Source organism: Haliotis rubra, unplaced genomic scaffold (genome assembly GCF_003918875.1).
Source record: "Haliotis rubra isolate DU_JTF1 unplaced genomic scaffold, ASM391887v1 Scf1268, whole genome shotgun sequence".
NCBI lineage: Eukaryota > Metazoa > Mollusca > Gastropoda > Lepetellida > Haliotidae > Haliotis > Haliotis rubra.
Genome location: NW_025765190.1, coordinates 125,020 through 139,827, shown reverse-complemented (window position 1 = coordinate 139,827; position 14,808 = coordinate 125,020). Strand labels below are relative to the sequence as shown.

General features: G+C 45.0%; 1 protein-coding gene across 1 annotated transcript; it reads left to right on the top strand.

The window, feature by feature from the left end:
* The first annotated feature begins 283 nt into the window (after positions 1-283).
* Positions 284-10,678, top strand: LOC124266609 (zinc finger CCCH domain-containing protein 13-like). The gene is made up of 4 exons (XM_046701402.1): positions 284-548; positions 1,622-1,765; positions 9,717-10,138; positions 10,223-10,678. Exons 1-4 carry the CDS (start codon positions 284-286, stop codon positions 10,676-10,678), a joined length of 1,287 nt encoding a protein of 428 aa, XP_046557358.1.
* Positions 10,679-14,808: the final 4,130 nt, after the last annotated feature.

The following is a 14,808-nucleotide window of genomic DNA, read 5'->3' as shown; positions in this document are numbered from 1 at the left end:
GTGGAGGAAGGACAACGGAGGACCAGGAACACAACGTGGAAGGAGGCATGGAGGAAGGACACCGGAGGTGGATAAAAGGAACAAAGAGGTGGAGGAAGACAACGATCAGGAAGAATGGAGGTGGAGGAAGGACACCGAGTGGAGGAAAATGGACACCGAGGGTGGACAAAAGGATAACGGAGGTGAGGTGGATGGAAGGACAACGAGGTGGAGGCATGGATGGACACCAGGATAGTGGAGGGTGGATGGAGGAAGGACAATGGAAGGACATGGACACCGAAGGATGGAGGAAAGGACAACGGAGGTGGAAGAAAACGGAGGATGGAAGGCACCGGAGGGTGGAAGGAAGGACAATGGAGGGGTGAGTGGACACGAGGAAAGGAGGATGGACAACGGATGGAGGAAGGACAAAAGGAGGAAGGAGGAGAGATGGAGGAATGGAATGGAGGGTGGAAGAATGAGGAAGAATGGAGGGTGGATGGAAGGACAACGGAGGATAGTGGATGATCAGAAGAATGGAGGAAAAGGAGGGTGGATAATGGATAAAGGTAGTGAGGAAGTGTAGATGAGTGTGGTGTTGACACCGAGGGTGATAGTGAGGGTGTAGATGAGTGTGGTGTTGACACCGAGGGTGATAGTGAGGGTGTAGATGAGTGTGGTGCTGACACCGAGGGTGATAGTGAGGGTGTAGATGAGTGTGGTGTTGACACCGAGGGTGATAGTGAGGGTGTAGATGAGTGTGGACACCGGGGTGTTGACACCGAGGGTGATAGTGAGGGTGTAGATGAGTGTGGTGTTGACACCGAGGGTGATAGTGAGGGTGTAGATGAGTGTGGTGTTGACACCGAGGGTGATAGTGAGAGGGTGTAGATGAGTGTGGTGTTGACACCGAGGGTGATAGTGAGGGTGTAGATGAGTGTGTAGTGCTGACACCGAGGGTGATAGTGAGGGTGTAGATGAGTGTGGTGTTGACACCGAGGGTGATAGTGAGGGTGTAGATGAGTGTAGTGTTGACACCGAGGGTGATAGTGAGGGTGTAGATGAGTGTGGTGTTGCCACCGAGGGTGATAGTGAGGGTGTAGATGAGTGTGTAGTGCTGACACCGAGGGTGATAGTGAGGGTGTAGATGAGTGTGGTGTTGACACCGAGGGTGATAGTGAGGGAGTGTAGATGAGTGTGGTGTTGACACCGAGGGTGATAGTGAGGAGTGTAGATGAGTGTAGTGTTGACACCGAGGGTGATAGTGAGGGTGTAGATGAGTGTGGTGTTGACACCGAGGGTGATAGTGAGGGTGTAGATGAGTGTGGTGTTGACACCGAGGGTGATAGTGAGGGTGTAGATGAGTGTGGTGTTGACACCGAGGGTGATAGTGAGGTGTAGATGAGTGTAGGTGTTGACACCGAGGGTGATAGTGAGGGTGTAGATGAGTGTAGTGTTGACACCGAGGGTGATAGTGAGGGCGATAGTGTAGTGTTGACGAGTGTGGTGTTGTTGACACCGAGGGATGATAGTGAGGGTGTATATGAGTGTGGGGTTGACACCGAGGGTGATAGTGAGGGCGTGTGTATACAATTAATACACGTCCTGTATCGTTAAGATTTAATGCAGCTGTAATTCACAGGTGACACTGTCAGCAGTACCCTGGAGTCGAGCTGCTTAACGGACTTGGACTGTTCATCAGTCAGGAAGTTTGTGTGCTTCACGAAGACCTGCAAGTGTATACCAGGGTACAGCTTCAACCCTGCCAACAACAGTTGTACAAGACGTGAGTGGCAGGTTTTAAACAGTGCTCTCTGGGTGCTGCCTTATAAAACGACATATTGGATATTGACATGATTTCGTCCATGGCGTTTTACAATAACTATTATTACGACTTAAAGCACCTACTAAGACAAACATAATGTTGGTGTTAATGGCATTTATCTCTCTTAAATACTAGTATTAAGAGATTGTGAACCCATTGCAGCAAGTGAATGTGTATGACTTATGAACAAGAATATTGATATATTGCAGTGGCTACATTGTAACATGCTTCAATTATATACGTTCCTAAGGCTGCAGTGATATAAGTTGTCTGTCAATCTATTCACCAGGCTGCAATGTTATAATTTGTCTGACAATCTATTCACCAGGCTGTAGTGATATAAGTTGTCTGACAATCTATTCCCCAGGCTGCAATGATATAAGATGTCAGACAATCTATTCCCCAGGCTGCAGTGTTATAATTTGTCTGACAATCTATTCCCCAGGCTGTAGTGATATAAGTTGTCTGTCAATCTATTCACCAGGCTGTAGTGATATATGTTGTCTGACAATCTATTCCCCATGCTGCAGTGATATAAGTTGTCTGACAATCTATTCCACAGGCAACAGATATATAAGTTGTCTGACAATCTATACCCCAGGCTGCAATCTTATAATTTATCTGACAATCTATACTCCAGGCTGTAGTGATATAAGTTGTCTGACAATCTATTCCCCAGGCTGCAATGATATAAGTTGTCTGACAATCTATTCCCAGGCTGCAGTGATATAAGTTGTCTGACAATCTATTCCCCAGGCTGCAATGATATAAGTTGTCTGACAATCTATTCCCAAGGCTGTAGTGATATAAGTTGTCTGTTGTCTGGCAATCTATCAATCTATTCCTGATGCTTCAATAAGATATAAGTTGTCTGACAATCTATTCCACAGGCTGTAGTGGCTATATAAGTTGTCTGACAATCTATACCCTATACAGGCTGCAATCTTATAAGTTGTCTGACAATTTATTCCCAAATCTGTAAATGATAAGTTGTCTGACAATCTATTCTCCAAATTCCCAGGCTGCAATGATATAAGTTGTCTGGACAATCTATTCCCCAAGCTGCAATGATATAAGTTGTCTGACAATCTATTCCCCAGGCTGCAATGATATAAGTTGTCTGACAATCTATTCCCCAAACTGCAATGATATAAGTTGTCTGACAATCTATTCCCCACAGCTGCAATGATATAAGTTGTCTGACAATCTATTCCCAGGCTGCAGTGATATAAGTTGTCTGACAATCTATTCAAGCTGCAGGCTATAGGTTGTCTGACAATCTATTCCCCATGTGATGATAAAGTTGTCTGACAATCTATTCCCAGGCTGTAGTGATATAAGTTGTCTGACAATCTATTCCCCAGGCTGCAATGATATAAGTTGTCTGACAATCTATTCCCAAGCTGCAATGATATAAGTTGTCTGACAATCTATTGTCCCATGGCTGCAATGATATAAGTTGTCTGACATATCTGCAATGATCCCCAAACTGCAATGAAATAAGTTGTCTGACAATCTATACCCCTGGCTGCAATGATATAAGTTGTCCGACAATCTATTCCCCAAACTGCAATGAAATAAGTTGTCTGACAATCTATTCCCCAGGCTGCAGTGATATAAGTTGTCTGACAATCTATTCCCCAGGCTGTAGTGATATAAGTTGTCTGACAATCTATTCCCCAGGCTGCAGTGATATAAGTTGTCTGACAATCTATTCCCCAGGCTGCAATCTTATAATTTATCTGACAATCTATATAAGTTATCTGACAAATCTATTCCCCAGGCTGTAGTGATATAAGTTGTCTGGCAATCTATTACCCAGGCTTCAATGATATGAGTTGTCTGACAATCTATTCACCAGGCTGTAGTTATATAAGTTGTCTGACAATCTATTCCCCAGGCTGCAATGATATAAGTTGTCTGACAATCTATTACCCAGGCTGCAATGATATAAGTTGTCTGACAATCTATTCCCCAGGCTGTAGTGATATAAGTTGTCTGGCCATCCATTCCCCAGGCTGTAGTGATATAAGTTGTCTGACAATCTATTCCCCATGCTGCACAATCTATGATATAAGTTGTCTGACAATCTATTCCACAGGCTACAGAGATATAAGTTGTCTGACAATCTATATGCAATGATATAAGCTGTCTGACAATCTTTTCCACAAGCTGTAGTGATATAGGTTCTCTGACAATCTATTCCCCAAGCTGCAGTTATAAAAGTTGTCTGACAATCTATTCCCCAGGCTGTAGTGATATATGTTGTCTGACAATCTATTCCCCAGGCTGCTGATATAAGTTGTCTGACATATAAGTGATATAAGTTGTCTGACAATCTATTCCCCAAACTGCAATGATATAAGTTGTCTGACAATCTATACCCCTGGCTGCAATGATATAAGTTGTCTGACAATCTATTCCCCAAACTGCAATGAAATAAGTTGTCTGACAATCTATACCCCTGGCTGCAATGATATAAGTTGTCTGACAATCTATTCCCCAAACTGCAATGAAATAAGTTGTCTGACAATCTATACCCCTGTTGTCTGACAATTCCCCAAACTGCAATGAAATAAGTTGTCTGACAATCTATTCCCCAGGCTGCAGTGATATAAGTTGTCCGACAATCTATTCCCCAGGCTGTAGTGATATAAGTTGTCTGACAATCTATTCTCCAGGCTGCAATGATATAAGTTGTCTGACAATCTATTCCCCAGGCTGCAATGATATAAGTTTTCTGACAATCTATTCCCCAGGCTGCAATCTTATAATTTATCTGAAAATCTATTCCCCAAGCTGTAGTGATATAAGTTGTCTGGCAATCTATTACCCAGGCTTCAATGATATGAGTTGTCTGACAGTCAATTCACCAGGCTGTAGTTATATAAGTTGTCTGACAATCTATTCCCCAGGCTGCAATGGTATAAGTTGTCTGACGATCTATTACCCAGGGTTAAATGATATAAGTTGTCTGACAATCTAATTCCCCAGGCTGTAGTGATATAAGTTGTCCGGCCATCCATTCCCCAGGCTGTAGTGATATAAGTTGTCTGACAATCTATTCCCCATGCTGCAGTGATATAAGTTGTCTGACAATCTATTCCACAGGTTACAGAGATATAAGTTGTCTGACAATCTATACCCCATGCTGCAATCTTATAATTTATCTGACAATCTTTTCCCCAGGCTGTAGTGATATAAGTTGTCTGGCAATCTATTACCCAGGCTGTCAGACAATCTATTACCCAAGCTTCAGTGATATAAGTTGTCTGACAGTCAATTCTCCGGGCTGTAGTGATATAAGTTGTCTGACAATCTATACCCCAAGCTGCAATGATATAAGTTGTCTGACAATCTATTCCCCAAACTGCAAGGAAATAAGTTGTCTGACAATCTATACCCCTGGCTGCAATGATATAAGTTGTCTGACAATCTATTCCCCAAACTGCAATGAAATAAGTTGTCTGACAATTTATTCCCCAGGCTGCAGTGATATAAGTTGTCCGGCAATCTATTCCCCAGGCTGTAGTGATATAAGTTGTCTGACAATCTATTACCCAGGCTGCAATGATATAAGTTTTCTGACAATCTATTCCCCAGGCTGTAGTGATATAAGTTGTCTGACAATCTATTCCACAGGCTACAGAGATATAAGTTGTCTGACAATCTATACCCCAGGCTGCAATCTTATAATTTATCTGACAATCTATTCCCCAGGCTGTAGTGATATAAGTTGTCTGGCAATCTATTACCCAGGCTTCAATGATATGAGTTGTCTGACAGTCAATTCTCCAGGCTGTAGTTATATAAGTTGTCTGACAATCTATTCCCCAAGCTGCAATGATATAAGTTGTCTGACAATCTATACCCCTGGCTGCAATGATATAAGTTGTCTGACAATCTATTCCCCAAACTGCAATGAAATAAGTTGTCTGACAATCTATTCCCCAGGCTGCAGTGATATAAGTTGTCTGACAATCTATTCCCCTGGCTGTAGTGATATAAGTTTTCTGACAATCTATTACCCAGGCTGCAATGATATAAGTTGTCTGACAATCTATTCCCCAAGCTGCAATGATATAAGCTGTCTGACAATCTTTTCCACAAGCTGTAGTGATATAGGTTCTCTGACAATCTATTCCCCAAGCTGCAGTTATAAAAGTTGTCTGACAATCTATTCCCCAGGCTGTAGTGATATATGTTGTCTGACAATCTATTCCCCAGGCTGCTAAGATATAAGTTATCTGAAAATCTATTCCCCAAGCTGCAATGATATAAGCTGTCTGACAATCTATTCCACAAGCTGTAGTGATATAAGTTGTCTGACAAGCTATTCCCCAAGCTGCAATGATATAAGCTGTCTCACAATCTTTTCCACAAGCTGTAGTGATATAGGTTCTCTGACAATCTATTCCCCAAGCTGCAGTTATAAAAGTTGTCTGACAATCTATTCCCCAGGTTGCTAAGATATAAGTTATCTGAAAATCTATTCCCCAGGCTGTAGTGATATAAATTGTCTGACAATCTATTACCCAGGCTGCAATGATATAAGTTGTCTGACAATCTATTCCCCAAGCTGCAATGATATAAGCTGTCTGACAATCTTTTCCACAAGCTGTAGTGATATGGGTTCTCTGACAATCTATTCCCCAAGCTGCAGTTATAAAAGTTGTCTGACAATCTATTCCCCAGGCTGTAGTGATATATGTTGTCTGACACTCTATTCCCCAGGCTGCTAAGATATAAGTTATCTGAAAATCTATTCCCCAAGCTGCAATGATATAAGCTGTCTGACAATCTATTCCACAAGCTGTAGTGATATAAGTTGTCTGACAAGCTATTCCCCTGGCTGTAATAATATAATGAATCCACTCCCCATGCTGTAGTGATATAAGTTGTCCGACAATCTATTCCCTAAGCTGCAATACATATGGTGACGGATTCACGACATACCGAGGCCTGGGTATTAGAGACAACAATGACAAAACAGTATTCGATACAACTGCAGAGGGATGTTCTGACATGTGCATAAGAGAGGAGACGTTTAGTTAGTTAACCTATGAGATCTCGTCTGGCTGTTGTCTACTTTCAACATCCGGGTACCTGGGCGTTCCCGCATCACAGAGAAGCACGGAAAGGCCCGACTGGAGCTTTGGAGTGAGAAACTGTGCCTAACACAGAGGTGGACAAAGGAAATCACCTCAGAGGGATAAAAACTTCTTCTTGGTGCATAGATGTGAAATACAAAACCTTGGAACTCTTTTTCACTAGCGGATAAATATTGCATTGTAAAAACACTTAAGGATCTTTTTACCACTGTTAGTTCTCATTTAATTATTGTTTATTTAAAAGAAATGGATTTCATTTATGAATTCTGCTTAATAAGCTCTGTAGATAGATGTATTTTAATGATCGGTAGTTTAGATTAGTAACTTAGATTGCTAGTGGCTGTACCCTCACAGGGGGTTAAAGTACTGTAAAATTATTGCCCTCCTGAGAAAGTCCCAAAACTTTCAAAGTCTATTCAGATCTACACACCTTTTTAATCGTAGAATATTTGTTGTTTTATTATGGCTAAGTATCAGTACAATCGCCAATGGGTGAAGGGATGGTATAAATTCATCTCGGGTCCCTGCAGGTAGCCAAAGTACTGTAAGTCCCCTTGGTCCATAGAGTGGTAGTCTACCTTCAGTTGTTGGCGATCCTTAGCCTTTTAAATATTGTATTGTCCTACTCTGAAATCCTATTTTAGAGATATATGCTAGTTTTATTTCTTGATATTGCGATATTCTAATCGGTCTTACTGTCCTTCGATGACAGGTTTTTTATAATTAACCATAAATTACTATGTATAACTATTAAATGTTCTCGTCACGATGTGTCTGAAATATTGCCGATGTGACGATAAATTATAACTCACTCACTTACTTTTTCACAAGCTGATCATGTCTGCTCCATGTATTCTGTATTAAACGATGAGGTGATTGGCATTGCCTAGGCTACTATTTGAGTGTGTCAGTAAGTAGTGCAGGGGCTTGTGTAATTCCGTAGGGATTACATGTTATTTTTGGGAACCAATACTAATTGTAATCACTGTTGTGTATGGATTCTGGAAAAACATGGTTCCATTTTTTTCTGTTGGCTATAAGTGTCATAAAATATGACATAATCATATAAATTAATCAAATATTGTCTTTCTGTTTGCGGAAACCAACATGGTAAGTATTGGCCTATATTAATGGAAACCATTTATTCAATTAATGTATTCACCCATTTCATAATATATACTACAACGACACACTTATGTACGTTGTAATAATAGTACCCAGATACGGCTAATGTGACTATCATATATTCTTGCATAAGTGTCAAATCAGGCCTACCAGTACAGTCAGAATTGACACACTGACACTCGTGTCTGGGTAATTAAATGACAAATGACATAAAGCAAATAACAGATAACTACATATTACAAGTGGGGTATGCAAGTGCAATATATAATGTGCACTAGTATATTTATTTTAACTTTCACATTGTTAAGTAACTTGCATAGTCAATCAATCCATCATTAACCTCCAAGAACAAAATATGCTGTTGAAATACAAGCTTCGACATTATTTGTCATACAAACACAAGCATGATTTGCACAGCAATTTCCTTTCACTATTACATTTTTAAAGTACTACTGTGTTCTTGTACATTGATTAATTTATATGATTATGCTCGAAATGGTGTCGCAAGCAATTTTGGGAACTCATATTCAATCGCCCCACAGTGACACTTATAGCCAACATATAAAAAATGGAACCATGTTTTTCCTGAATCCATACACAACAGTGATTACAATTAGCATTGGTTCCAAACATTATCATGGAATTACACAAGCCCCTGCACTAAAAAGGTATTTTTGGTGAGTCAGTGAGTTAACAGTTTACATCACACCGGCAATATCATCACCATAACGCAAAGAGAACAAGTTGAATATATTCTCTTCAAAAAAAGGAAACTTGACATCCTGTTTTAGATTTCATGTATTGACTGCACACATCACAGGTGTTTCTATAAAGCAGAGCGACAGAGGGGGACGTGGGTGAGTGGTGAAAAAGATAACGTGATCGACGGAAAAGGGAAGTGGTTGATAGACATAACGTGAGTGACAGAGAGGGGGGGGGGTGGTGGTGGTGAGAGAGATAACGTGAGTGACAGAGAGGGGGAGAGGCATTACGTACACTAATGAATTGAGTTAAAGCAGGACCCGTTGCATGTACTGAACATACAGGGATGATGACAGATGTCTGTTTCACAAACCCCGACATGATTAATATACGACATAATAATATACGAACTGCTCTGAATAATTAACGAATGCATGAATGAACCCGAATGTCAGACGATCCCGTGCTCCACTGCACAACTGTATACATGTACTGCTGACAGTACGTGCAGACCTCGGAATAAGAGGTGGGAGATCAAAGTACTTATATGGTACATCAAAGATGGAAAGATAGATAGATAGATATATAGATAGATAGATGAGAGAGACAACTTGCGTGAAAGAGAGTGAGGAGTGGCTGAGAGAGATAACTTGAGTGACAGAGAGACAGGGAGGAGTGGTTGAGAGAGACAACGTGAGTGACGGAGGGAGAGGAGCGGTTGAGTTAGATAACGTGAGGGACAGAGAGGGAGGAGTGGGTGAGTTAGATAACGTGAGTGACGGAGAGGGGGGAGATAGTGAAAGAGATAACGTGAGTGACGGAGAGGGAGGAGTGGTTGATAGAGACAACATGAGTGACAGAGAGGGAGGAGTGGGTGAGATAGACAACGTGAGTGACAGAGATGGAGGAGTGGTTGAGAAAGATAACGGGAGTGACAGAGAGGGAGGAGTGGGTGAGATAGAAACGGAGGACAGAGAGGAGGAGGAGTGGTGAGAAAGATAACGGGAGGACGAGAGAGGAGGAGGAGTCAGAGAGACAACGGACGAGACAAAGAGGAGGAGGTGAGAGAGACAACGTGAGGACAGAGAGGAGGGGTGAGAGAGATAACGGAGTGGACGAGAGAGGAGGAAACGGAGACAACAACGGAGGACACAGACAGGAGGAGGTGAGAGACAACGGACTGAGTGGACAGAGACAACGGACAACGGAGAGACACATAACGGAGGGACAGGTGAGAAAACGACAACGTGGACGGACACCGAGGATAACGGAGAGGAGAGACAACGGAAGGACAGGAGGAGAGACATGGACCGACAGAGACAGGAGAGGAGGTGAGAGAGACAACGAGGACAGAGGAGAAGAGAGACAACGGACGGAGGAGGAAGGAGACAACGGAGTGAGGACAGGAACGAGAGAGACAACGGAGACAGGAGGACAACGAGAGACAACGACAGGAGAGAAGGAGTGAGACAACGGAGAGGAGGAGACAACGGAGGAGAGAGAGAGGAGAGACAACGAGAGAGACAACGGAGTGGACAGAGGAAGGAGAGAGACAACGACATGGAAGGAGAGGACACAACGGAGGACAACGGGAGGAGAGAGAACGGAGGACAGAGTGAATTGGAGAGATAACGGACGGACAGACAGAGGAGAATGGAAGGACACAGAAGGAGGAGAGACAACGGACAGAGTGGAAGGAGAGAGACAACGGACAGAGGAAGGAGAGAGGAGACAACGACGACGGACAGGAAGGAGGAGAGACAACCTGAGTGGACAGAGGAGGAGTGAGACACAACGAGACCAGAGGAAGGAGACAGAGGAGATAACGGAGAAGGACAGGGAGAGAGACAACGTGACGGACAGAGGGAGAGAGAAAGGAGGAGACAACGGACCGGACAGGAGTGGAGAGATAACGGACCGGACAGGAGAGAGATAACGGAGAGATAAGGGATCGGACAGAGGGAGGATAACCGGACCAACAGGAGAGGAAGGAGGGGAGATGGACACAGAGGAAGGAGGGGAGACAACTGGACGGAGGTGGAGGAGAGATAACGGAGGAGGGAGAGAGAGACAACGGGTGAGACAGAGGAGGGAGGAAAGAGATAACGGACAGAGAGGAAAGGGTGGAGAGATAACTTGGAGAGACAGAGAGAGAGGGAATGAGAGATAACGGACGGACAGAGAGGGAGGAGGAAGAGAGATAACGGAATGGACAGAGAGGAGGAGGGAGAGAGAGACAATGGACACAGAGTGGAGGAGAGAGAACTGACGACGACAGAGTGGAAGGAGAGAGGAATGGAGGACAGAGGGGAGAGGGATAACGGAGATAACGGAGTGGATGGAAGGAGCAGGGTGAGAGACAGACAACGGACGGACAGGAGTGGAAGGAGAGAGAGATAAACTGAGCGGACAGAGAGAGGAGGGAGCTGAGACTGAATAATGGAGTGACAGAGGGGAGGATGGGTGGAGAGATAACGTGGACAGAGAGAAGGAGGGATGAGAGAGATAACGGAAAACAGAGGGAGGGGTGAGAGACAACCTGGAGCGGACAGGAGTGGGAAGGAGAGATAATGGATCGACAGGAGAGGGGAGGGTGAGAGATAATGGAAAGGACAGAGGGGAGCAGGGTGAGAGAGACAATGGAGTGGACAGAGTGGAAGGGGAGAGAGATAACCTTGAGGACAGAGAGGGAGGAGTGGAGAGAGAGAAACGGAAGGAGAGGGAAGGACTGTGAGAGAGACAACGGAGCGACAGAGAAGGAGGAAGGAGAGAGAGATAACGAGAGACATGGAGAGGCAGGACGGAAGGAGAGAGATAACTTGGAGCGACAGATGGAAGGAGGAGAGATAACGTGGATCGGACAGAGGGAAGGAAGGGGTTGAGAGAGATAACGTGATCGACAGAGTGGAAGGAGGCTGAGGAGAGATAACGTGGATGGAGACAGAGAGGGAGAGGGGGTTGGAGACTGGATAACTTGAGCGACAGAGGAGGGAGGAGGGATGAGAGATGGAACGGAAAGGACAGAGAGAGGAGGGTGAGAGAGAGGAACTTGGAGCGAATGGGAGGAGACAGTGGAGGGTGGGACAAGGGAGGGAGAGGAGAGGGAAGGAGAGAGATAGTGAGAACGGATCGACAGAGAGGAAGGAGGGGTGAGAGAGAATAACCTGAGGCGACAGAGAGATAACGTGGATCAACAGGAGGGAGTGAGAGGAGACAATGTGATCGACAGAGTGGAAGGAGGGGTTGAGAGAGAATGGACGACAGAGAGGGAAGGAATGGAGGTGAGAGGATAACTTGGACAGAGGGAGAGAGGTGAGAGAGACAACGTGATGACAGAGAGGAAGGGAGGAGTGGTTGAGAGAGATAACGTGAGTGACAGAGAGTGGGTGAGAGGAGAGAGAATGGAACGAGTGACAGAGGGCACGAGGGTGAGAGAGACAACGTGATCGACAGAGCGGAAGGAGGGGTTGAGAGAGATAACGTGGTCGACAGAGAGGGGGAGTGGGTGAGAGATACAACGTGATCGACAGAGATGGGGGAGATGGTGAGAGAGATAACGTGATCGACAGAGAGGGAGGAGTGGTTGAGACTGATAACGTGAGTGACAGAGAGGGGGGAGATGGTGAGAGAGATAACGTGAGTGACAGAGAGGGAGGAGTGGGTGAGAGAGATAACGAGAGTGACATAACGTGAGTGACAGAGAGGGGGAGAGGCATTACGTACACTAATGAATTGAGTTGAAGCAGGACTCGTTGCATGTACTGAACATACATGATGACAGATGTCTGTTTCACAAACCCCGACATGATTAATATACGACATAATAATATACGAACTGCTCTGAATAATTAACGAATGCATGAATGAACCCGAATGTCAGACGATCCCGTGGTCCATTGCACAACTGTATACATGTACTGCTGACAGTACGTGCAGCCCTCATAATAGGTGAGGTGAGGTGAAATTGGGTTTTACGTCGTGCTTGAGAATATTTCGCTCATATGACCACGTGCGTGTGTGTGTATGTGTATGTGCTTGTACTAGCCCAGACTTAAGCTGGTTTTATAGTGCTAGCCCACTGAGATACCATGCCGCAGTGAAGCATGAATACCCCACTCAGACACATTATACTGACTCCGAGCCGACCAGTCCTTGATGTACCCATTAATGCCGAGCGCCAGGCAGGGACCAACAAGTACCATATTTTAACGTCTGTTGGTATGAAGCGGTCGGGGATCGAACCCGCGACCTTCCGCTCTCCGGGCGGACGCTCTAACCACTACACCACGGAGGCGGTTCCCTCGGAATAAGAGGTGTGAGATCAAAGTAGTTATATGGTACATCATAGATAGATAGATAGACAGGTAGATAGGTAGGTAGATAGATAGTTAGATAGATAGGTAGATAGATAGATAGATTCGACAGAGAGGGAGGAGTGTGTAAGAGAGATAACGTGAGCGACAGAGAGGGAAGTGGGTGAGTGGTGAGAAAGATAACGTGATGGACGGAAAAGGGGAGTGGTTGATAGAGACAACGTGAGTGACAGAGAGGGAGGAGTGGTTGAGAGAGATAACGTGAGCAACAGAGAGGGGAGCGGGTGAGAGAGACAATGTGAGTGACAGAGAGGGAGGAGAGATTGAGAGAGAATAACGTGAGGCAACAGAGACAGGGAGGAGGGTGGGGAGAGACAACGTGAGTGACAGAGGGCGGGCGGGTGAGAGAGACAACGTGAGAGAGCATCAGAGAGGGGAGTGGGTGGAGAGAGACAACATGAGTGACAGAGGGGAGGAGTATTTGAGGAGAGATAACGTGAGCAACAGAGAGGGGAGCAGGTGAGAGAGAGACAACGTGGTGACAGAGAGGAGGAGTGGGTGATGAGAGATAACGTGAGCAACAGAGAGGGGAGCGGGTTGAGAGAGACAACGTGGTGACAGAGAGGGGGAGCGGGTGAGAGAGACAACGTGAGCAACAGAGAGGGAGGAGGGGTTGACAGAGATAACGTGAGCAACAGAGAGGGGGAGCGGGTGAGATAGATAACGTGAGCAACAGAGAGGGGGCGCGGGTGAGAGAGACAACGTGAGCAACAGAGAGAGTGAGCGGGTGAGAGAGATAACGTGAGTGACAGAGAGGGAGGAGGGGTTGACAGAGATAACGTGATCGACAGAAAGGGAGGAGTGGTTGAGAGAGACAACGTGAGTGACAGAGAGGGAGGAGTGGTTGATAGAGACAACGTGAGTCACAGAGAGGGAGGAGTGGTTGAGAGAGATAACGTGAGCAACAGAGATGGGGGGCGGGTGAGAGAGACAACGTGAGCAACAGAGAGGGGGAGCGGGTGAGAGAAACAACGTGAGCAACAGAGAGGGGGAGCGGGTGAGAGAGATAACGTGAGTGACAGAGAGGGAGGAGGGGTTGACAGAGATAACGTGATCGACAGAAAGGGAGGAGTGGTTGAGAGAGACAACGTGAGTGACAGAGAGGGAGGAGTGGTTGAGAGAGATGACGCGAGTGACAGAGAGGGAGGAGTGGGGTAGAGAGAGAGTATTTTTGGTGAGTCAGTGAGTTAAACGTTTACATGACATCACATCATCACCATATCGCAAAGAAAACAAGTTGAATATATTCTCTTCAAAAAAGGAAACTTGACATCCTGTTTTAGAGTTTATGTATTGACTGCACACATTACAGGCGTTTCTATAAAGCACATACATGTCTTTCATTATCGCGGAAAAACATCAACTAGCACTTTTACGTTTGTACACTTCAGAAAATGAGCATCTGTCTTTTGGAACAAATTTTGTCCAGACACGTTCCATAAATTCATTTTTAAGACTCCAGTCAACAAAGTGGGGGCGGTGGGGTAACCTGATGGTTAAAGCGTTGGCTCGTCACGCCGCAAACCCGGGTTCGAATCCCCACTTGGGTACAATGTGTGAAGCCCATTTCTGGTGTCCCCCGCCGTGATGTTGCTGGAATATCGCTAAAAACGGCGTAACACCAAACTCAGTCAGTCACTCAGTCCCTATAATCGCCAGCTGCTGATCTGTGGATGGATGTCACAGATGGAGA

What these genes read in the sequence shown, in the direction of transcription:
- LOC124266609 (XM_046701402.1), top strand. Translation starts at nt 284, where the DNA reads ATGGAGGAAAGGACAACGGAGGTGGAAGAAAACGGAGGATGGAAGGCA. An exon ending in AGGGTGGATAATGGATAAAG is followed by an intron (nt 549 to 1,621) that starts GTAGTGAGGAAG and finishes TGTAATTCACAG; the next exon opens with GTGACACTGTCAGCAGTACC. An exon ending in AGGAGGAAGGAGACAACGGA is followed by an intron (nt 10,139 to 10,222) that starts GTGAGGACAGGA and finishes GACAACGGAGAG; the next exon opens with GAGGAGACAACGGAGGAGAG.